Genomic DNA, 24,617 nt, shown 5'->3' with positions numbered 1-24,617 from the left:
ATTTGTTGACTACTTCAGACTTGAGTGGTATTAAAGGTGGGCATGCCAAAAATTAATCGTAGATGAGTGTGGTGGGATTTTGTTGTTGAGAAATGTGTCTCCAGTAATTAAATAGATCTGTATTTTGCTTTTTTTTTTTTTTTAACCATAATGGTTAACTACTAGTAGAGTAGCAGACTTGAGTAACAAAAATAGCAGCTCCTGATGAATGTCACTTGTTTTTACTACTTCAGCTAAGTTCAATTAGCGATCCATGTCACACAGCAAGTGGAAGTACTACTTGCTTGAAAACCAGAATAAGTAATAAACACCAGCTGTTTTTTTTTTTCTAGAAAAAACCCAGGTCTTGGGATTTCTCATGCTTACAGGCTCTCCTGGTAGGAAAAGACCAAAATTTGATGTTATGAAACTTCATTAAACTTTTCAGCTTTCAACAGATACAATTCTTTAAAGCTTATTTTTCAAGGTTTATGTAACCTTTGTAGAAAACTCCCCTAATCAGCCAACACTTACCTCTCCAAATACAAGCAAAGACTATAGTGTAATGTCTCGTTTTTTGCCTCATCCTTTTTTCTCTCAAATGCTATTATATAAATAACTTCCAAGATTGGTACATATTTATTAATGAATTGTAATGAGTGGTCTAATTGCATTATTTTAAAAAGTAATATTTGCTTTGTTTGTTTTCTGATTTCAGGAGAATAAAATGGGGGCGTTCTAGAACCTTGAGAACAGCTGGACTCAGTACTCTTGCCCCAGGAACGAAGACTAATCTGAAGAGTTCACACCTAAAATCATGCCATCTGAAAATGAACATTTGTTTTATGATAAAAGGCAAATGAATTTGTTAAAGCACAATGCTACAAAGAATTTTTCTACAGATACTACTTTGGAGAAAGCATTGGTGAATAATTCTTTAAGTATGGTGACTCAAGAAGCAATTGCAGATGTCAGTCTCTCCTATGAACTAAAAAATGTGAAAATTGATCTACCCAAGGTGAACATTCCAAATGAAGTATTAATGAAACACGAAGTTGATAGATTTCGAAAACTCTTTCAGTGTAAAGAGCAAACTGCAAGGAAGTCCTTAAGTTTAGAGAAAATAAACGGAAGCAATCCCAATTGTTCAGAGGAAACTCACTTGCAAAATAAACCAGAAGTGCAATTTGAAGAAGGGTTGAAAACTGCAGCAAAGATACTGAATTTCACCTGTATGAAGTGCAAGAATAATGTTAGATACAGCCCAAATGACCTGCAGAAACATTTTCAGCTGTTACACTATGGCGAGTTGCCTTCCTATCCTTGTGAGATGTGTAATTTCTCGGCTAATGACTTTCAGTCTTTTAAGCAACATAGACGCACCCATCGTAGCACTTTAGTAAAATGTGAGCTCTGTAATGATGAGCATACGTACACTTTGTTGGATTTGACAAAACACTTCACGTCAGAGCATTGTGTAAATGGTCACTTTAAATGTGAAAAATGCGGGTTTTCTACCCAGGACGTGGGTACATTTGTTCAGCACATTCATAAACATAACGAGTTTCCATATAAATGTGGAAAATGCCATCACATAAGCTTTACAAAAGAGGAGTTCCAGGAACATCATCTTGTTCATACCAGTACGTTTCCTTTTGTTTGTCAATACTGCAATTACAGAGCACCACAGAAGGATTGTCTTTTAAAACACATCATAGCTTTGCATAGAGACCACTTATATGCAAAAGAAAAACTGGAAAGGCAGAAATGTGAAAATGGAGTAGTGAAGACTCCAGCAGGACTGAAACTTGTGTTAAGAAGGTATAAAACAGGAGCATCTAAAAAGGCATTCTGGAGGCGGGAAAATATAAGCGATAGTAGTGACAAAACTGGAGAAAACCTGCAAGTACTAAGAAGTGTGAATGAAAATCAAACAAAAGCTGAGGAGCGGAACCAGCGTACGAGTGATATGGAAACAAACGAAGAAAAAGATCAAACTATGTATATGGAAAAGCGGAATTTTGTGAGTGGAGTGCTCTCTGCTACTGCTGCACAATACAACAAAGCGGATGATGGAACAAGTTACAGTTTGGGATTACTGAGAAATGGGGTTCATGGGCCAACAGTATTGATGGTCAGAAACAATAAAATATCTGTTCCAGCTAATTACAGTGCTAAATTTATGGGATTTAAAATCGTTGATGGGAAACAACATATTGTTATAAAATTATTACCTACAAGTAAGCAAAACATACATTTGATGAGTCAGAAAGCTGATCCTGTTAAAGATGGTTCTACAACTCCTTTGCTACAGACTGCTGATCCCTGTGGCTTGTCTTCAGGTGCTATACCACATGTAACTGATCAGCCAACCTTAAAGAACAATTCTGTTCACCCATTAGTCTCTCCTCCATTTTCTTGTTCTGCTCCTCATTCAGCAAAAGTGGAAAAACAAAATAGTTCCTTATTGTGTAGTAGGAGTGTTTCTCAAACTGTAGCACCTTCTGATGTAGCTGTAGGGAAAAGTTTGAATTATTTGCCAATGAAGTTGAACTCAACTATACCTCCATGTGATGAGGTGACAAAAGTTGAAACTCGAAGTAATATCTTGTGGGGAAGCTATAATCCTTCACGTCATCCTCAGGTATTACCACCTACTATTACAAATACACTTCACTATGATTCTATGAAAATGCCCTTCTTTCCTGAGCAGAAAATACAAAATGGTGGCCTGAATAATAGTAATGGAACTGATAATCTCTGTTACTCAACTTCAGTGGACTCTTCAAATGAGGGGTTGTTGTCTTTTCACAACTATTCCAAAATGGACGCTTCGGATAATCCATGTAGCATTTGGATGTCAACTGATGACAGACACAAAGAATTTTTGTCTAGCAAAACAGTTTCTTTGCAAAACAGTAGGACAGATGAGTCTGCATCTTCATATTCAGAGTTGGTGAAGGGCTTAAAACCAGAGAAAATTGTATCAGCCCAGTCAAATATTTATAAAACTTATGGACACACAGAAACTAAGAGTAACTCTTTGTCTTCTAAAAGCCAATCTAAATATGTTGTTGATGGCAAGTGTTTTATGGAGGATCAGTATAATGGCCAGCAGTATTTGGATGGTAGCATACACCAAGGCTTTGAGAACATAGCTGAAAAATTCCAAGAAAATGCTTCTGATTGTGTTAACTCGGCCTTAATGCCTAAAATCACATCTGTTTTCTCATTGCAGAGTGAACAGGCAGCTAATTATTTAACACCCGAAATAAACCAGTTGCTGCAAGATGTGTTACAAGTGAAAGCCACTAAGCAAGAATCCCTCAGCAAGTCAAGTAACAGTGTAAAACGTCATTGTGACAATTTGTGCTCTTGTCACAAGGCAGGGAATAGAGCCTTTACCCATTTAAAGACCTCGGCAACTGCCTGTGGTTTTCAGAGGCCTCCTTCTAATGTAGGCTTTAGTTTATGTAAGAGAGAATTGAACACAAGGTGTAGCACAAATGAAGGTACACATTGTGGGAGAGAAAGACAGACACCCAGAACATCATTTGATTCACAGGGAATGGATAAATTGTCCAGATGTCTGGGTGTTGGTACGTTGTTAAAACCTCATACAGATGCAATCATAGCACAGCAGTTAGTAAAAGATAAAATGCTGTCTACAACCCAGAATACTAAGGGCTTCTCACCAGTTCTTCAGGAACAGAAGAAAACTCTTTTAGTTCACTCACCTCCAGCAGGAGTTTTTGTTCCTTTGCACCTTGCTAGCCGACCTGGACTACAGGTGGTTTCAGGAAGATCTCTTCCATCAACCAGTTCTTCAGAAGGGCGTGTGACTAAACGTCTGCCTGCATCTTTTGTTTTAAATAAAGGACCTGGAATGATTTTGACTTTTGGTGGGGCAATTGGAACAGTTGCAGATGTCCCTAGTGATAGTTCTCAGGTTTTAGGGAGAGTTGGATCTAGAGAATATGGTAAAATAACCATACCAGCTTCAAAAGTGGAAGGGACAAATGACAGTTCTGAAAGCATAAGAAGTTCCTGTAATAGGAGACCATGTAGTACAGCAAATGTCTCATTGAATAGCATGCCATTCAGAGGACCTCTTGTATTCACAAACTCATCAGAGTCATCTGTGAAAGGAATTTCTTCTGTGAAGGTGTTACCAGAGCATCAGGATACTGTCTTTGGTTCCTTGGAGTCAGTAAAGCAACAGGAAACGAAACGGAAACAACGTGTTTATGCACTTTTGCCCAATGGACAGCAAGCAGTTTTTCTGAAATGTTTGACACCAAACAAACCTGTTGTTTGTAAACATAGTGTTTTTCAGGATAGTGCTCATTATCAAAGTTGTCAACCAAAGAAAACTGGAGCCATGCAACAAAAGCTTTTGCTGAAAATTAAGACTTCTATGTCAGATACCCTGGCTGATAACACTCAGTCAGTAAGCAACTCAGTGCCCTCACTGCAGTTGGATAACTTGCAGTCCCTTACTTCTGCACTAGCACAGAAACAAACTGATCTTACTTCTAATGATGCCTTAATCTTACCAGGTAGATTAATGCCAGCAAATGCCTCTTTGGCGAGCTCCAATCCAGCGTGTTTTGTTCCTCCTGTAGAACCTGTTTATCCTACAAAATCTGCAGGGACGTGGTTGCAGCAGGGGTCTATGGAGAGTACACAAGTAGTAACTGATAACAACAGGAGTAACTTTGGCAGTCAGAAGTCCACATGGAGCATGCGAAACAGAACTGCAAAAGTAAAACCTCATTTAAAACAAACTGGGTCTAAAAGTTCAGAAACTGTGGATGTACAAAGAAACAAGAATTACAAACGGAAAAGTAAGGATAACCACCCAGCACCTCCAAGAAAGAAAGTAATGTTGCACAGAAAGCGTAAGGAAAAGAATCAACCTGAAGTTTTTAGTGAATCGGCTGTCCTTTACAAACCAAGGGCATCGAAAGAAACTGTGAGGACTTTGAAATTACTTCCTTTTAATTCTAAACAGCTTGTAAAGTGCCCTCGGAGAAATCAACCAGTGGTTGTGCTCAACCATCCTGATGCAGATGTTCCAGAAGTTGTAAATGTGATGAAAACCATTGCTAAATTTAAGGGACATGTTCTTAAGGTTTCATTGTCAAAAAGAACTATCAAAGCACTTCTTCAGCCAGCCGTCTGCAATCCTTTGAGCATAACTACTAATGGTCTTTCTCAAAAGAGGCGCAGGACAATAAAACCTATTAGCCCTGTAAAAGAAAGATTTGTCTTAAAATTGACACTGAAAAAGACTAGCAAAAACAATTACCAGATTGTGAAAACTACCTCTGATAATACCTTGAAAGCTAAGTTTAGCTGCTGGTTTTGTGGTAGAATATTTGACAATCAGGATACTTGGGTAGGACATGGACAGAGGCATCTGATGGAGGCTACTCGAGACTGGGATTCATTAACATAGTGATGACTAGTGAAGAAAGTATCATACCTGACAGATTTTTAAAAGAGAATCAATTGAATTGGGATACACAAATAATTTGGGTCTGAATTTCAGTGTTGTAACTGAAGTTTAGAAATGATGCAAAGTGCTTGGGTTTTAAAAGGAAGAGCGGATTCTTTATTGCCACCAGGCTTTGAAATAGATCAAGGAACTTTGTGGTTTAGCTAACTTGTAACAAACTGCAAATACAATTCCATAAAAATACATATATTTTTTTGTTGCTACTATCATGTCCTATATTTTTATTCTATCGAATGAGTCTTCAGGGCTTTTGTTCAATATGTATTTAAAACCTAAACATGTAAATATTTTTATACTTTTCAGTTACTTGGTATAATTCCTGCACAGAAATTACCCCTCCCCTTGCTATTTTTCAGTTCTGTGTATGCACTACTAAATCCAATTTAAGAAAATTTAACAGCTGTTATCCTGGGATTTTTGTTATTTTCACTTGTTAGCTCTTGATATTGTTTTTCAGGGACTGAACACTATTGTTAGAAAGTGCCTAAAAGATGTGAAGCAGTTTACATTATGTCAGCTGTATAACAAGGTCCATATAGGGCCATTTCCCCAATAGGTTCATTTAAACAAAGCCATATGTGAATGCTTTAAGCTATATTGCTATGCACATGACACTTGTACTGTTTCTGTGCAGTTTGTCTACTTTCTTAGTGAAGTATTTTTCATATAAATAAATCATGTTATGATTGTGTTAATAAGGTGAGCTTGAGAATTGAATCAGTTGAAAATACATAGTATATTCATAATGTCTGGTGTTTAAGAATGGTGAACATTCCTAATCTGTATGGACTCTGTCACTATTAAATTTGCTATAACTTGTGTTTACAGACTACGATTGTGAGCATTTGTGGAAAGTATTTCTGTTTTGTTTTATACTATATCTGCCATAAACCCTATAGGAAGTCCAGGATATGGTGAAGTGCAAAGCACCATTTCAGGCCTGTAACTACATTGTAGTTTTATTCCAGGTGGATTTAATTTGGCCCCATAATGACTAAATAGTATTTGCTACTATTGCTTATTCAGATGGAACTGTCTTTTAGAGTACCAAGGTTTTGGCAACACCTGCTTGCTTCCTACTTAACAGTTTTAGGGCTAATGATGAAGGGAGAATATGCTTCATATTTCTTCATGTTTGTGTGAAGCTGTGTAAACAAAAGACCTTATCCATAGTGAATAAGAGAAAGTTTGTAAATGAAGCTCCTTATTATCCACAGTAATTATATTTAGGGGCTTTGTCCTTCAGATCCTTAATGAATCTGGAGGCTTGATCCAATCTTTGCTGGGAGTACTCTTAACCATATGGCAACTTTTTCCCCATGTACTGGAAGATTTCATCTTAGATGCACAAGCCAGCTTCCCAAAGTAATGGTGGAGAAACTGTCAAAATTTAATACTGGACTTGGAGAGGACTGGAGCATTTATATCATTTATATGTCTTGAGGTTTTGGTTTGTATGCAAGCCCAAGGGTAGTTCTCTGTGACTGGTTCCATACGGTGAAAGTGAAGATCGACTTGCTACCGTTGAAACAACTGGAAATCTTTCACAGATGTCACAGGGAAGTCACCAGTAATAGAGTTTGACTTAGGTTTTAAAAGTGTTAAAATTATTAAAAAAAAATTAAATTCTTCAGTAGCTAGATAAAATTTTCTTAATATGTCTGTTGGCAGGAAGATGCACGCTAGCCTTGTAGCTGGTGAGTTATGTATGGGAGTCAACTGAAGTACCTGAGACAGTCAAGGTAACAATTAATATACAATTAATGTGTTCTGTATCAAAATTGGATCATTTTACCCTGCCCAGTGGACTTGAGCTCTGACATTAATTTGGCTGAGTACTGTGAAGAAGACTAGTGTAGTGGTGAGGAGGTGTGTTGGAAAAAGAAAAAAACAGAAAGTGTTAGGGTTTTTTGACTTGAAGGATCTATTAGCTGCCTGTCAAGCTTGCTTTCCTGTAAAAACCCTGAAACTGAACTTTGGTTTCTGGACATTTTCATTGCTGCCTTTGGCAGAAATATCTGTGAAGTTAGTTTCTAAAACCTACTTGTCCAACTTGACTAAGGATGAGCAGTTTTTGTTAACTGCTACTTAGCACTGAGGTGGGAATTCTGGTGTAGAGTTAGGGGGTTTTCCCTGTACTAATGAATCATGAGAGTGGAATTTTTTTTTTCCTCCAGCTTGTTTTCCTATGAATTGGGCAACCTTAAACAATATTGTGAAAAAGAACATTGTAAAACGAAGAAATGTTGAAAAAATGCTGCTTTATACAATCAATTCATTGCCATGTGTCACTTTATCTATGGACATCTGTCTTGTTGAGCACACAGAACAGTTCAGTTGCTCCCTCTTGAGCAAGTAACTCAATGTTTTGTTTCCCTACCCTTAATTACAGCCTTGTGTTATTTAGCACACGTTGCTCAAATACTGGTCTGAATGTATAATTCTTTTTTTCTTACAAGCTCTTCCATAATGCATTGTTTGAGGTCCTAAGAGTTTGGCACTTCTGCAGATCAGATTTCAAAGAACTTCGAGTGAGACTTCGGTGCAGTTAAGATCATAATTAATGATCATCAGGAGAAAGTTTGGTTTAAGCAATTTGACATGCATTGCAGTGGATGGTACAGTAGAAGGTGCAGGGACAACATGCAGTTCTTCAGTGAAACGTTCAGATGCTTTAACAATACGAGGCCACCTTTTTGACTCCTACAATAGTTGTGTCTGTGGTAAATGGGAAAGGTACCTTACAAGTATCCTACTAATCACAGTCTTTTCTTACACTGCTATGGTTTATTCCTGAAGGAGCCAATTGAGATACATCCATATGGAATAAGTTTATGTGTAAAAATAGTCAATAATCATATTTTTAATGCTTGTATTGTAATGGATATATGCTGTGACAAATCAAAGTTGCACAGGTTACCTGATTTGAAGTGTCTTGAGTTTGAGTGCTCAATTTTGCAACCCTAACATTTTAAGATGGCTTTTAACATTGCATATATAGCAAGATGAGAAAACCTTAACTTACAGTTTTTGGGCTGCACATAAATAAGTGGAAATGCAAGGTCAACTCTTTGCACAACATTCATGTGCTTGTGCAAACTGGCCTTAAAGAGGCCTACACTCTAGCCCATTGTATATTATTTGCATGATGTATTAATCAGCAAGTCATAGTTTCTCTTTCTTAGTACTTCCAGCGTTTTAACAAAAAAAATGTGTTTAGTACTTGTTCCAGGGCTGTTGTCATGTGAGACCTGTTTTTTTTACAACGCTTCGTAAGAATATCTGCCTGCTGCTGGTGATTTGGAATGTAGTTTCATAACTTGCATGTCTGAACACTTGGATTTTTGAGAATGCAAGTTCTTACTTTTTCATGGAACAGCAGTATCCAGAATGATGTGTAGTTCTCACTGTATTCCTTTCTGCATCAGGTAGGCAGACAGCACTTCCACTTCTGTATACATTAGTAAATACGATACTTTGCCCTGAATTCTCAGATACACCAAAATACACTTCAAAGCCAATGTTTTAGTTGGTTTAGGTCTTCTAAAAATAACAAAGGTAAAAATATCAAATATGGATGAGAGGTGTATTGCTATGTCTGTCAGAGGTCTGACATACCTGCTGCGTGGTAGAAACACCTAACAGTGGCAGCTGCTGGCACTGCAGCAGTTGTAAGATAAAGTCTCAGGTATAGGATTGCACTAGGTTGCCAATTCCTAGAGTCTGCATTGGCTGCTGAAGCAGTAGTCTCAGAATTTTTAACATAGCATGCCCCGTACTCAGAAACTGCTGCTCCTTGCTCTCAGCTCCAAGTGCTAATTATCTTAAAAAAATTGTATCATACACTTGAACTTACCTTTTTTGGGGGTGTCTTTTTTCCCTTCAGTTGCACAGTGATGGTGGTACTACATATTAACTCAGAAAGCAGTGTCTGAAAATCCTAGACTCTTGTGAGGAGCAACGTATAAAGCTTAAAGAGAAACAGTTTTGTTAAGAACAGAGTTTAAATACTGTGCAGTACTTGAGTGAATAAGGTAGAAACTCTATCAATGCAAAAAAACCCTCAAACAGTGAGAGGCTGCTATTTCCCAATGTGAGTATTGCTTGAAATAGTAATCTCGTATAGTGATGTTTCATGTAACAAAATAATAGACACATATAGGAGTAAATTAAACTTGCAAATACTAGTATTTTTTTGTTATTTTTGAGGCCTTGGCAATCTTACTGTTCTAAACAGTACACTAGTCCTAAATGTAGAATTAGTAGAAATTTAATACCAACTGAACAATCCACTACATGTTGTATTTAGTAGTACTGTGAACAGTCTGCCATCGGTAGGCTTGTGTAAAGTCTGTATATGTTGTCTTGCCTGTTCTTTGCTTCGTATCTGGGGTGTTACCTGTGTTGCAGATGGAAGAAACTGAGATTCAGTAGAGTAGGTAGCCATATGCTGAACATCTCTGTCATAGGACGAAGTGATTCTTTCTAGAAGACAGGTGCATTACTTGTAGAAGTAGAAGCAGTTGATCAAAACCACAAGGAAGTAATTGCAGAATACTGCAATGTAGTTCTGAGTGCCTTACAGATAATCCTAGAGAATGCTGCCTAGTCTGGAACAAAAACCCAAAGCATGTGTGTATAGAGAGTCAGTTTAAGATAGATGAGTTTTCAGGTCCAGTGAAATCAAACACCTCTTGAACTAGTTAACAACCATTCCTAAAAGCGTTTCATTGCGATTTATTGTTGATTGTAAATACTCATTGCAATGTATGTATTAATAGTCAATGTAATTTTCACCACTTTGACCTTTGTGGACATTACTCCAGGGTAGGAAGACTTCATAGAGGGACCTGGACAGGCTGGATTGATGAGCTGAAGCCAATTGTATGAGGTTCAGCAAGGCCCAGTGCTGGGTCCTGCACTTGAATCACAATCCCCTGAATGCTCCAGGCTTGGGGAAGTGTGGCTCAAAAGCTGCCTGGCAGAGAAAGACCTCGGGGTGTTGATCAACAGCTGGCTGAATATGAGCCATCAGTGTCCTCAGGTGGCCAAGAAAGCCAACATCATCTTGGCCTGTATGAGGAAGAATGGAACAAGCAGGTCCAGGGAAGCAGTCCCTCTGTATGCAGCTATGTGAGGCTGTACCTTGAGTCCTGTGTTCGGTTTTGGAGCCCTCACTACAAGAAGACGTTGAGTTGCTGGAGCATGTCCAGAGAAGGGCAATAAAGTTGATGAAGGGTCTGAAGAGCACATCCTAAGAGGAATGGCTGAGAAAAATGTTTGTTTAGCCTGAAGAAGTTGAAGCTGAGGAGAGACCTTATTGTTCTGTACAACTACCTGGAAGGAGGTTGTAGCAATGTGGATGGTGATCTTTCTAGTAACAAGTGCTGGAATGAGAGGCAATGGCCTCACGTTGCACCAGGGGAGGTTTAGATTGGATACTAGAAAAAATAAGGGTTATAAGACACTGGAATAGGCTTCCCAGGGAGGTGGTTTAATCTCCATCCCTAGAGGTATTTGAAAGACACATAGATGGGGTACTAAGGGACATGGTTTAGCAACAGACATGGAAGAATTAAATAATGGTTGAACTGAATGATGTTGAAGATCTTTCCCAACAAAACCAATTCTATGTTTATATGAAACATATATACTAAAAGTGGTAGTTTTTGTAATAACAACTTGTGAAGAAGCATATATGAATATATACATTAACACATCAGTAACAAATTGATGCTTTCTTGCTGGCAATGCCCCAATACACTTACTGATTTTACAGCATTTAAAATTATTTACACATTTCGAAGTACAAACAAAAAATTAATGGAACTGAGTAAAAAGGACAACACATGTCCATTAATCCAAAACATTTAGAGAGCTTTATTGCCACTCATCACATGAAGTACAGTTCTATTTTTAGCTTGTACACTGCAGTGCATGAGGTCAAGTTACTCTTTAAGTTCTGGGAATGTGCACTTTTCAAAGAAACTGCTGAAAGCAGTGATCTGTGGTAAATGCAACAAATTGAAAGAGTAGGTCATGGTGGGTATTCTCATTTTAGTGAAAATGTCTTACAGGAAGTCTATCTTTAAATAGCAGTCAAAGGACCAGGCTCTGTGGTATGTAGTTCTTCACGTGACTTTGCATACCAGTGTTGTCACAGATGGAAACCACAAACGAGTAGATGTGCTTTAGCTTCTCATGTTTTAAGTATGAGGGCTTTTCTGATGAATGTCATGTGGTCTTGATGAACTACATTTCGTGCTACTTCGTAGGTGCTCTTACAGAGTACGTTCCATCATTTTGGATCTTCTTAATACCTTACCCACTTATTTTGGGATGATGAAAGATGTTCTTTAAAAAGTTTTCATTTTAGCAGTTCAGAAAAACTTAAGAAACTCTCACAATGTGTTTCAGTTTTGTTGAGTCTTTTGTGTTGTTGTGGCTGTCAATTAGAACCAGGGAGGTATGTTGGTGATTCTCTACTATTTCAGCAACGCTGTCAAAACGCTGGATGGAGAAAACAAAACTTAATTAGCCCTGTTTTCTTTTAATGCTCCAATATCGACAGTAATCACTGTTATCTTTTTTTCTCTCTGCTTCTCCACCACTGAAGAGAGTGGGGCTATGCCTATGAAGAGTGACATGCTGCTCTGCTTTTAGGAAGCACACTGATCCTGCTCTTAGTCATGGTTCTGGTCATAAACATTGAATTTGGAAAATGCAAAATACTGTGGCCACTAGCTGTCTCATCTCATACTCCTTTTCATTTCTGATTGTCACTTGCACAAACTGAACCACAGAGGTTATGTGGCATATTAAACTGACACTGCTTTCAGTTTACCTTTATTTATATCAGGCTGCAGACTGTGGCAGTTTGGAAGCTGCTGCTTCTGTAGTTCAGCCACCTCAGAGAGGTATCTCCAGGACTAATATGATACAGACAACCATCAATAAGAACTGTTCTAGTTAGCAATTTTGATATTTGTCATGGAAAATTAATATCCAGAATCTGCTAGGTCTGTTGCATTTCCTTTTGGTCTTTGGTGAAATACAGGTTTTGGACTATTTTCTCTTTTTCTTCTGAGGTAATTTTTTATTTTTGTTGAAGGCCACATGAGCTTCTATTTGTGTTGTAACCTCAAAACCATTGCCTGGGAGGCACATATAATTAGGCTAAGGTAAGCCTACTCTGTGCTGCCAATTTCTATTGATACCTGGGTTCCAAGTTTCTGGTGTGCTCTCAGATTACTTATCTGTGTGATATGGTAGCCACCAGTGATTTTGGCACTTCAGAGTTTAATTTTTTTTTTTAATGTGATAAAATTTAAAGTATTGTCATTCTCGTTTGGATACAGTGTTTTTGTTGTTGTTTTTCTTTTGAGCATGGCTCTCTTTCCTTTATAATTTTCCAAGAAAACTTAGAGTTTTAGATAGAAGGTGACTAGAGAACTATAAAGAGCTGAAGAATTTATCTAGTAGCTGCATCTCTGATGCTGATAACTTCTTAAAAGAGTTCTATGTTACAAACTTAATCTGTGCTTCTATTACTGTATGCAGGAGCTGATGTTACCCTGGTTTCTCTAGCTTGATAAATCAGTCATTATATATGGTATACCTTTATCCTGATTCATGGAGAATCTTTTTGGTCCTAGAGCAATATCTCTTTAATACTTGCTTATTAAAAGTATAGAATGGAAAACTGTTAGGAAAAATCCCAGCACTTCATCTCACCTCTTCTCCACTTTTTTCTCTGCCCAGTGCATATTGTCTTGTTGATTCAATAAATCGTATAGGGATGTTGTATACTCTTCTGTTGTAAAACACAACCAGTGTGTATGGCTGCCGTGAATCCTGTCCAGAACTCTTTCTTACTAGAAAAGATCCATCCTGAAGAGAGAAATAGTAAGTGCATTCAACTTAGTTTTTCCTAACAACTTAGTCTTTAGCTTAATACCTTCATCTGCTTTAGCATTAAACCCTTTCCTCCCGTTTGAAAAACTGTACATCAGGAGATAAGAAGTAGGTGTCATTTAAGAGTCATCTTTGCTGCTGCCTGTTCTTTCTCAACCAGTGAAAGAAAGAGATAAACACAGAGTGGCAGCAGCCTGTTGTGGTCCACGGATTATTAGGAAATTAAGTTACTGTTGGTGGCAGGCAAGAAAGCCGTGAGAGGTAGAAACACTGTTTCTGCAGGGCTGCAAAAAGCGCTCTTGTAAAGATGAGCCCCTGCAGCTATTGACATTATAGCTAGCAGTAGCCAATACCGGCGGTGACTTCTGTGCTCTGCCCCTTTATCCTGCTTCATGGAACTGGGCAAGAGTGGAAATGTACCTAATGCTGAGAATGCCCCTCTACATGTCACTGTTCCCTTCTGTGACGCTACCTTTTATACGCAGTACTTGAGGGAACTCAAATTCTACAAATACCTAAATGTGCAGCAGTATCAGCCTTTCCACATAGTAGCTGTTTTTACATGAGCCACTGGGCTGTGGTGGAAATCATGTAAAAGTCAGGGGGTTCAGCCTTCCATTTTTAATAGATGCATGTGAGCTATCAGATCATCCTCAGCGCTAGTCTGGAATATTTGCAGTGCAGCACTCTGAGTGACACTAATGCAACTTAGTTGCATAGTTTCATATTTGAAAGTACTTGCATGACACAACATTCTGACTTGTTCAGAACACAACTAATTTTCTTAGAATATTTCTGGTTGTCTTTTTCCTTTTTAATGTGAAGTTTCTTCATAAAGCAGGCATTCTTTGAAAGTCACCTACCTTGTTTGATCGGTACAATGCATCTTCTGCTGTTTTTCTATCACAGGTAGCAGCGTACCATGCTTTACTATGAATGGCAGCATCCTGGAAAGAGAGAGTGTTTCCCTTGTAAAATAATGATAAAAATAATAAAAAAATATGGTCTTATAGAGGAGTGACAGTTGTTAAGAACTTGGATGCAGTCCAGAATTCAGAAAATTCTTTGTCAAGGAGCTCAGTGTTTTTGTGTGTCAAAACAGTGGTAACAGGTGCGTGATAGAGGGCTGATAAATGACAGAAAAGAGAAAGACCCTGGAGGAAGTAAAGTAGTCAGGTTCAATTGGAGGATAGTTTGGCATTTTAAAAGCAGGAATTCCTTCTAGTAGAGTTTAAAGAAGGTATCCATGAAATATTGGGGAATAAATTGACCATTAACAATTTAAATGTTCCTCAGCTGTGGGCTAGGCCAACAGTAGGCATCGAAGATTTGGGAATGAACTTTCCTATATGCTTAATGCTTTTGTGATAGCGCTTGGTTGGATAAGTGCATCTTTTGCTTTTTGTTTTTTATCAAATAAAGATACATAGAGTCCTACAAAACAGAGGAGTCTTTCCTCTACTAATACATCAGTTAATCCTTCAGTGCTTTCACCTTGGACATGAAGTATGGATTCAGTTTTGGTTGGGAGTGAGTGGTATGAGATTATAATTTGAGTAAGAGAAGAAGTAGTAGAAAACTGGGTGGTAAGATGATGCAGAATTGAGTGTGCATTTGGGAACAGGAATGAAGTTTAGGGAAAAGGTATGAGGGATTTTAGATAAGTTCAAAAAGAAATTATAAACAAAGGACAGGATAAGGGATTAGAAGCAACATGAGACCTATGCATTATTAGACCTCAATAGCTGAAAGATTAACTAACATTTTATAAAACCAGTAATCATAGGGACTTCTTGCTGAGGAGGTTGATGTAAAAGTTAAAATGAGTAGACAGGCTATAGAAATAATGCTGAGAGCATTTCTTAATGAATACTTCTGGGTATTAGCCTTCCTAGTAATTTGAACACTTTTCTTCCAACTGTATAGTTACAAGCTTAATGGTAAAATTCATTTACAGACAAGCTTTGTCATCTCTGTGCAAAACAGATTGAAGATGATGTTGCACATTATGGCTGAGGTGGTCTGATCTAGTTGCTGGCTTTTCACTGCCAAAAAGGAAATGACTTGGCTTCTCTCTTGTGCTTATTTTGTTGCTCGTCTGATGCCATGCTGAGATGACTCCCTTTAGCACTCTTGCAGTGGGAAAAACAAACAAAAAAGTTACCATTTTTATTTGTTGGGGTTTTTTTGTTTGTTTGGTGGGTTTTTTTTTTTTTGGTTTTTTTTTTTTTTTTTTACTTGGCTGCTGTGTGGTTTTCTGTTTTGGGGGCATTGCACTGAATTCTTAAATTGGCTTAAGCTGTAAGAAACAACAGAGTTGTTACCTTCAGAGTTCTTCCAAGTATTTGTCAAGTCACACTAATCACTTGAAAAAGGTAGCTCGAGAGGAACTGCAAGTATGCAAGATACTCAGCCACTTGGAGAATGAAGCTAGTAAACCAAACTGTTCAATAGAACAGGGAGTCAGCTGACCCCAGACCTCTCTTCTAGCAGTATGCGTGGCCTATAATCTGGAAGCAAAATCCTGCTGATAGTTTGGATGGGGAACAAATAAATAATGAACCTTATGGACATGAATCATAGCTGTAGGCACCTGTATTGTGCAGTAGGAAAATAACCCTAACAGTTAATAATTTTTTTTTTTTTGAATGGAACAAAATGGATATTGAAAGTTCTGGGTTTGCCCATGGCTGATACATAAAATCTGCAAATGTAATTGCTACAAGCTGTTTATTTAGTGTATGCTGGATTGGTTATTTGAAAGCAGTTTTTATAATAAATATCCAGTATGACATACTGTTAGAATTTTTCCAGAACTTTTAAGTCCTTTGTGTTCTTTACTGTTTTATTATCTTTGTCACATCAGGTTTTAGAACATTAATGTTACTGACTCTGTATAATAGAGTCTTTGTTTTGTATTCAACAGAACTCTTTTTACCTTGTTTGTGAATACTAGGCTAGTAAGAATGATTTCCTGCATTTTGTGGTCTCCATCCAAAATGAGTGCGAGGGGAATAGCACTGAAATGAAAATAACTTTGTATTTGCTTAGATTATTCAAAGCTTAACAAGGTAAGAAAAAAAAAAAAGTTGGTTGTAAACCTGACTGTGGTAACTGTAATGAGAAGAGGCCTGTATAAAGGTACAGAAAGGAGTAGGACTTGCCAGAGACTAAAACATGTAGGGGGTGGCATCAGAGCATCCTCCTTCAAGAGAAGCAGTGGAGACTTTATAGTCCGTTCTTAAAATTTTGCTGACACCCCAAACCACGATAGAGAGGGCAATGAATCTTCACTGCAAAAGTGGGACATGGATGCCCTCTACAGAATGAATATCATTTTTATTTAAAAAGGAGGTAGAGGAGGAAGTACAACTTTAAAGTAAAGGATAAAAACATTTTTGTAATGTGAATTTAGCTAGTGTTATACCTGGTCTGCAATACTAGACATAGGTGAAATTCTGCTATGAGAGAAGGTATTCAAAGAACGGTTTGCAGCTTCTGGCACTTCTAGAAAAGAGAAAGAACAATATGTAAAGTTTTCAAAGTATGTTTGTTAATGCTGTAAGAAATCGATTTGTTACAAGTTCTTTGGGAGATCTGTAAACACTCGACCTGTTGTTTCACTCAGGAAAGCTACCTACTGTAAATGAATGAGCCCTATATAACTCTCTGGGACACTTGTCTGCTCAAAACAGAGAAATGGTTTGGTTAATAGCAGTTTGGTTAACAACTTGGTTAATAAACAGAGTTGTTTTGTTTTTCTCCAAGAAAAACACCCACCACCACCTAAGTGAATCAGTGTAGTAACAGAGGAAGAAAATGCAGGAACACAGTGCAGAAGCATTTAGTCCAGTGTGATAAGTAAGTCACATAGGTGAGGGAGTAAGGAAAACAAATGCAACTCAAAGATAACAAATACAGCTCAAAGGTAATTTTTCACTAATATAGTACAACTGAAATGTTTGTATATGTGTGCAAGAAGTCTAAGCAGCTAAAGAGAGAAGCAGAAATAATAGGCACGATTATGAGGCTTAATTATAATTCTGATAAAGCACAGTAGAAAATAGCTCTTAGGTGTGAAATATAGATGACAAAGATAAGTTAGAAGGGAAATGGTTGAGTAGTGTTGTTTAGCAGTGGTATTGTAGAAATATAGGAAGTATAGATAATTGTTTTCTGGTAAAATAACTTTGGCCAAATATAGTACAAGTCACAGTATCACAGTATATCAGAGGTTGGAAAGGAGGAGGGACCTCAAGAGATCATCGGGTCCAACCCCCCTGCCAGAGCAGGATCACTCTGCCAGAACAGAGTAGTCCACACAGGAACGCATCCAGGTGGGTTTTGAAAGCCTTCAGTGAAGGAGACTCCACAACCCCCCTGGGCAGCCTGTTCCAGTGCTCTGTCACCCTCACTGTAAAAAAGTTTCTCATGTTGAGGTGAAATCTTCCAGTTTGAACCCATTGCTCCTTGTCTTATCACTGTGAACCATTGAAAAGAGCCTGGCCCCCTCCACTTGACACCCACCCCTCAGATATTTATAGACATTGACCAGATCCCCTCTCAGTCTTCTCCAGACTAAATAGCCCCAGGGATCTCAGTCTCTCTTCATGGGGGAGATGTTCAAGTCCCCTAATCATCCTCATGGCTCTCCATTGGACTCTCTCCAGTCCCTGCTTTAGGTACTTGGGGTCAGTGTTGGGTACAGATCACTGTTGTTACATTAGAGAAGATGATTGTGAGAAGTTGAGTGTTACTTATTCTGTTATGGGAGTTTTTCTTGCCTGTTTTATTTATTGGGGAAAAAGATGCAACTAGGATTGTTAGCACTCGTCTATTATGATACTTTGCAGACTACTTTATAAAATTTTTCACTGGTATGATTCTGATTCAGACTTTGGTGTCAGAAAGCAGTAAGTTTACAAAGGAGGTTATAGAGTGACTGAGAATTTAAAAATTCAGTTGGACTGGATAGCTCAAAGACACATGAAGTGGGTTTAGAACTCATTTCAAGGTAAAGATGGAACTGTCTGGAAGCTGCATTCCATGTACAGGGAAGACTTTTTAAGGAGCAGTTCTAGCTCTCAATGAATAAATAATCCTCTGATGAAAGTTATTCAATATTAATAATTCTGGATGTTTTCTGTCAAATTTTGACCAGCTGTGAAAGCTACAGTGAAAAATATGTTATATGAATAAAGTAAGAATTGTCAGAAGTCAGGCTGAATTACACTTTACAAAGTAAATGTAAATAATAAGATGTTTTTAGTTGTACAAAAATGAAAGTGAAGTGTATTGATTTTTAAAGATAATCTAGGTACTAAACCAATAGTAGTTCTCATACAGAAATGGAAACTTGACACAAAACTCAAATAGCTTAGTACAATTGAATTTGTGGACCCAGATAAAAATGATCTCAGAAAATTTAAAAACTGGAACATGAATTACAGGGCTGGTAGCAATTATTTTAAATAAATGTCATGTCAGGGTGGGTACCATATGTTTACAGAATACCAAGCATAATTGCTACAATTAAAGTAGTAAAACTGACCTGGGCAACTACAGGCCTTTTTGTCTGACTCCACAGAACACAAGGCCCTAGGAGAGGATTTGAATGAAAGAACCCTAAGACTTGGGGGTAAAGGTACAACTAGCAAGAGAAGATATGACATATACCCCCGCTCTTTCATAAACTAAGAGTTCTACAAATAGGTACTGTACTTAATCTGAACTTCAGCAGAACATTTGATACTGTGCTGTATTGAAAAGTTAGTACTTTTAATGAAGATTATAAAAGTTAGCATTAGGCTTTTATGGTGACAAGGAAGAGACAGCAGGTTATGCTGATGGGGACATCAGTGATTGGGACCAGCTGTACCTGTGATTAAGCTGTTACTGGACCTGGCACAGCATAACAGTGTGTTAAAGAAAGTTATTGATCAGAATATCATTTAGCACCAGATGACTTCAAAGACTAGTTATGCTTTAGGGATTAATGAAAATTTATGTTAGAAATTGAAGCACATCAATTTTACAACAGGAGCAGACAAACTTGAGAGCATCAGTCTACTGCATGAGTATGATCCATCATTATACTTACAGAGCACAGCAGATGTAATTGAAACATACATCAGGCAAGCATTTCCAGGAAGTACTAATAACAGCCTTGAAGTTTAAGCTACACCATTTGCAGATTTCTATGTGCAATTCTCATAATCCATTTACAGTGCAAAAAAACCATGCTGACTGAAATATGTGCAAAAAAAGGGCTTGTAGGAATGACAGAAATATGTTAGAGCTAATTTACACTTCTGTGCAAAGAGAGTTCAAAGGGAGCTGAGTCTTTTTAGTTTGGAGAGATGTTATAAATGTTTATAATGTTGTAAATGTTTATAAATATGTAAAAGGTGAGTGCCATGAGGATGGAGTCAGGCTCTTCTTGGTGATGCCCAATGACAGAACAAGGGGCAAGGGGTAGAAGTTGAGGCATAGGAAGTTCCGTGTAAACATGAGGAAAAATTTTTTCACTGTGAGGGTGATGCAACACTGGAACAAGCTGCCCAGGGGTGTTGTGGAGTCTCCCTCTCTGGAGATACTCAAAACCTGCCTGGATACATTTCACTCTGATCTGGTATAGGTGATCCTGCTCTGGCAGGGGGGTTGGACTAAGTGATCTTCCTAAGTCCCTTCCAGCCCCTAACATTCTGTGATATACATAGTACCTAATTTGTTTTTAACTGTGAACTGCAATGAAGTCCCTCTTTGAAAGTATTACTTACAGAAGAGCTTTAGCATTTGCCATTATAAAAATACCTTTCTGGGATTTTCTCCTATAGAGAAAAAATATGTTGCTGGATGCAATAATAAGCTGTCTGGCTTCTAGGCAACAAAAGCCTGAAATAGCCCAGAAATGGCATATTTAGGCTTTTGTGACAGGGAAGACTGATGGAATCTTTGTTGTGGGAACTGACCCAAACTGCCTTTGGTACATTTAGTAGTAGAAATTTGGTTGTCACAAATGGGACTGAAACACACGATTCCCATTGATTTATTCAATAGCTGTGACACACTCCCTTAACTTCACTAGCTGAGTGATGCCCCTGGATACTTGATCTGGTTGCATTACAAAGAAGTGTTAACTGCAAACTAATGAATATACATAACATCTTGGAATAATTCAAAGATTAATTTGAAATTGCAACTTAATCATATTTAATTAAAAATAGGAATTATACTTACTTGGCAGAATTGAGGGCTTTTGGAGCAAAGGCCTGAAATAAAAGTCAAGAGATTACAGAAAGATCTACCCAATATTGAAAATACTAAAATTGTGTATTTGAGGCATGCAGTGGTAGAATGTGTTCTATCTCACCCACTTGCCCATTAAGAAATAAAGGCCAGATAGAGGTATTTTAAAAAGTCATATCCCACTCATAGTGACAATTAGGAATTTAAACATCTAGTTTAAATCTCCATTACCTAATTAGAGATTGTATCCTCCCATGCTTTTTGGTGGCACTTACAGTATTTGGATGCGTTTGCCATGAAGTTTCAAGAAACATGACTTTCACAAAGAACATACAGTGCTCTGCTTTGAACCTCTCACAGCTGTGTTCAGATGGAGCAGTAGGAAAAATCGTTACATTGGAAATATTCAAAAGATGATAAAAAGGAATTTTACTTTTGGGCACCACTTGGAATGGATGGAAGTGGAAGCTCTTGGCTGGAACCTCGTCGTTCTGCTGCTGTAGGTTTTTCTGCAGTTTGAGAAAACAAATTGTGGAGTCAAGATTTCATCAAGAAATAAATTGTCCCAAGTAAGAGAGCCCCACTATTTGAAGGAGGGTTTCTTTTATTACAATTTGTTTTTTTTTTTTCCTTGCATGGCAGCTTGCCATCCTGCTACATCATTTATAAACTAGTGGTGTACCACCAAATTTCTAGGCAAATAGCTGTTCTGTGATTGCCTGCAGGAGCTCAGTGGGAGACTTGCCTATTGAGAGGCTAGTTGTGTGACATGGGAGACGACACTGGGCCAGGCTGCCTACAAGAGCTCTGCTGGAGGAGTGGTTGGCTGGCTGGCTGGCTGGCTACATCACCCTTCTGTTAGAAACTCCTGCTGAGATTTTGCCTGGAGGAGCTGCTGCCTTGCACAGAGGTGAGATGCATTTTTCTGCCTGAGCAGGGGACTGGCTGTAGCCCAGAGCCAGATCCACATGAGGTTCTTGCTGAGTTCAGAATGATGCACTCGCACTTTGCCTCCCTTCCTCTTTCTCCACTTTGAGGACTATATGGCACATTACTTGGTGCATTATGTTGTATGTTACGCTTCCTGTAACCTCAATAGTTCTTCTGTGGCTTCTTTAAGAGAAGGATGATATTTAGTGCAACTAAGGCTGGCTAGATCCAGGTCAAAACTACAACTAAGCCCTTCTCAAAAACCTAGAATAAATTGAATGTGGTGTTTGTTTCATGTTTTTAATAAAAAGAAAATTAAGTTCACAGTAAGAGAAATAATTTACCTTCATTTGCAGTTAAGATATCTCTGGAAGGTAAACATGGTTTCTGCAATAAAATGGAAGGAAATTGAATATTAAATGGCATGTGACTTGTACAGCAAATATTTTTACTTTTTTTTGTGAACTAGGTTACATTTAGAATTGACAGCATCCTGGAAGAATTAGGAGGTAGGGACATGACCATTCTGTGAAGAGTCTCTAGCTGTATGACCTTGAAGCTTTGCATTTTACAAAGTAGCTGTGGAAAGAATCCTAGTTTGCCTATAGAAATATGTGGGCAAAAGTAAAATGTAGAGATATGTGGGTTTTTTTGTTTTGTTGTTTACCCCCTGCGTCCTCTCCCCCACAAACCCTCATCAGTAGGTTTGTGGTGTAACAGATGATTTGTTCTGAAGTCCAAAAATGAAGGGTCCATCACAAATATGAATCGAATTTTTAGTATTTTCATCTTTGTTAAGCTACACCCACCAATTCAACACATTTTTTACTGCAAGTTAAATTGTCAGTTTAGCTCACAGTAAAAAATTCTCCAACCCTCCAATTTTTTTTTTCAAATTTTGAAACAAAAAACTGTCAGTTTTCAAATTAATTCCTTTGGAAAATTTCAACCAGTTCTCTCACTTTCACCCACAAGAGATATTTTTCTAATGATAAAATACTTATTGAATAATCTCTGGCAAATTCTGGTAAAATCCTGCATCATTCTTACAGGAAATATTTCTGAACAGCCTGTGTTCCCATTTCTCATTCAGTTCTTGTACTGTGTTTGTTACATCCTACAGTACCAAACCCAAACATCCCTTTAACACAAAGAATTTTTCTACGAGCTTTCTCTCTGCTTCTTAGTTCATATGATGGTACCCAAATATTCCCTTTCTTTATTAATCTTTCTCTATATTGTACCCAAAGTCATGATAAAATTAGGCTTTAGACTAAATAAAAAATTATCTGCAAAATAATTGGATTAAGCAGTCGTAAATCAACTTACTAGTGAATTTACTGCATTAGAAGTTTTCTTTCTACAGATGGAAAACAAAAAGAAAAAAGTATGGTTACTTAGCAGATACACATTTTCATTTAGCAACTCAGCATCAGATTTATTGATTCCTAAGATATTTCTGGTCAAGATGGGATACATATCCTTATTGCATAGCTGTAGCAATTAGGAAAAAAAAAAAGAATAAAAAAGATGAGACGAAATGTGGGTATTCAGGAAAGGTACTTATGCAGGGAAACTACACTCTACTCCATACTTAAGATGACAGCTTCAGTGTGGCAGAAGAGTTTCAATGAGAAACACAACTTTCTGGATTTATAGGCATGGACGTGCTATTGCTGCAGTGTGTGACTAACCTAAGCAAGCCAGCCAGCATTTACCATCAGTGGCAGGCACTGAAAGGCAGTGTCACTGGCCTACAAACAGTATTCCTCCAGAAATAATGAAATCGCAGGAAAAATGACTCTGAATTCTGATGGACATAGGCAGGGATAGGAGCTAGCCCCTAATATGCTTATTAGCCCCCTCCCCCCAGAAGTAGTTTTATTTTTCACTCACAGGCCCCTTGGTAATGGAGATGGAGCTGCTCCGATGGGAAATCTGGATTCTTGTGTGTTATTGAAGCTATGATCTAGAGATGCAAACAACATATTTAGTATGCAAAATCAGCTGTGTCTGAGCAGTGAATTTTCCTCACTGTCATTTCAGTGTTAATGTAATAAAAGTAAAAAACATCCATTGGTTTAAATTTTGGCTTAACATGTTTTCACTCTGAGTATACTAGAACACAGTTCAGTAACATTTTTTTGCTCACTGCTGAGTGTTGCAGATGAAATTCACACTGACACACTCCACTACATGCTACATTAAGGTAACCAGTGATGTACTGACAACACACCCCTCTCATATTGCCATGTTTTCATTACAGAATACTTACTTCTATCGTTGTTTGCTTCATGGTCCTGTAATGGAAAAATACATTAAATTTGATAAGCAATTTAAAAAGAAGTTGTATTTAAGGGAAATTTAAAAAGAAATTACATTAAATAAATCATCTGCTCTTTAATCTGTAACAACGTTTAAATAAATAGTTGTACAGGATCCATATAATATCCAGAATACTTTTCATCAGCTTTATGACAGCATTCAAAACATTTTAGCAAACCTTGATCTAATTTTGAACATTCTAATGACCATGTGGTTGCTTGTAGTTATTAAGAAAATTTGACCTGGGTTTTTCAGCAAGTCCTTTTAGTTCATCTGTCATTTATGACCTTGAAAGCAGAAACTTTGCAGCAGATCTGAATGTACTAACACTGAAGGGAAGATACTGAGAAGACTTTTTTTTCAGCATTCCAGAATTGAATGGATCCAACTTGTTTCCTGGGTTTTTTTAGAGATGCTTTTTTTCTGGTTCCCACTTAGTGCCTTTTAGGGAATCAGACTCCCATGTGATAAGTACCTTTCAAAGGGGCACCAGTTATAAATTTATTTGTTTTCATCCACCAGGTTAATATCTTTTCACTAATATGGATCACAAATACATCCATTCTCTGGCTGGGGAAATGTAATCCATCATCCAACAGTTTAGGGATTCTGATGTGGAGAAATTTTTCTCCCAGTCAGTCCAGGCCTTTTGAGAGGAACAAGGGTTACAGGTTTGTTAACGTGATGAGTACTAGTTAGT

The 24,617-nt window shown here is 37.7% G+C and overlaps 2 protein-coding genes across 2 annotated transcripts in view; one reads left to right on the top strand and one right to left on the bottom strand.

Moving 5' to 3' along the window:
• Nucleotides 1-719: 719 nt before the first annotated feature.
• On the top strand, nt 720-5,670 carry ZNF518A (zinc finger protein 518A). Its single transcript, XM_054382070.1, has one exon. The coding sequence runs from the start codon at nt 797-799 to the stop codon at nt 5,438-5,440; it is 4,644 nt and encodes a 1,547-aa protein (XP_054238045.1). The 5' UTR covers nt 720-796; the 3' UTR covers nt 5,441-5,670.
• A 6,220-nt stretch (nt 5,671-11,890) lies between these two features.
• BLNK (B cell linker) overlaps nt 11,891-24,617 on the bottom strand; it is a 99,063-nt gene continuing 86,336 nt past the window's right edge. The window contains 10 exon segments of the mRNA XM_054382189.1: nt 11,891-12,010; nt 13,235-13,390; nt 14,278-14,361; nt 16,842-16,921; nt 20,654-20,685; nt 21,096-21,171; nt 21,937-21,979; nt 22,922-22,952; nt 23,489-23,561; nt 23,868-23,892. Coding sequence (XP_054238164.1) covers nt 11,891-12,010; nt 13,235-13,390; nt 14,278-14,361; nt 16,842-16,921; nt 20,654-20,685; nt 21,096-21,171; nt 21,937-21,979; nt 22,922-22,952; nt 23,489-23,561; nt 23,868-23,892 — 720 coding nt within the window.

Source organism: Indicator indicator, chromosome 7, assembly GCF_027791375.1.
Source record: "Indicator indicator isolate 239-I01 chromosome 7, UM_Iind_1.1, whole genome shotgun sequence".
NCBI classification, from domain to species: domain Eukaryota; kingdom Metazoa; phylum Chordata; class Aves; order Piciformes; family Indicatoridae; genus Indicator; species Indicator indicator.
This window is presented reverse-complemented; position numbering and strand designations above follow the sequence as displayed.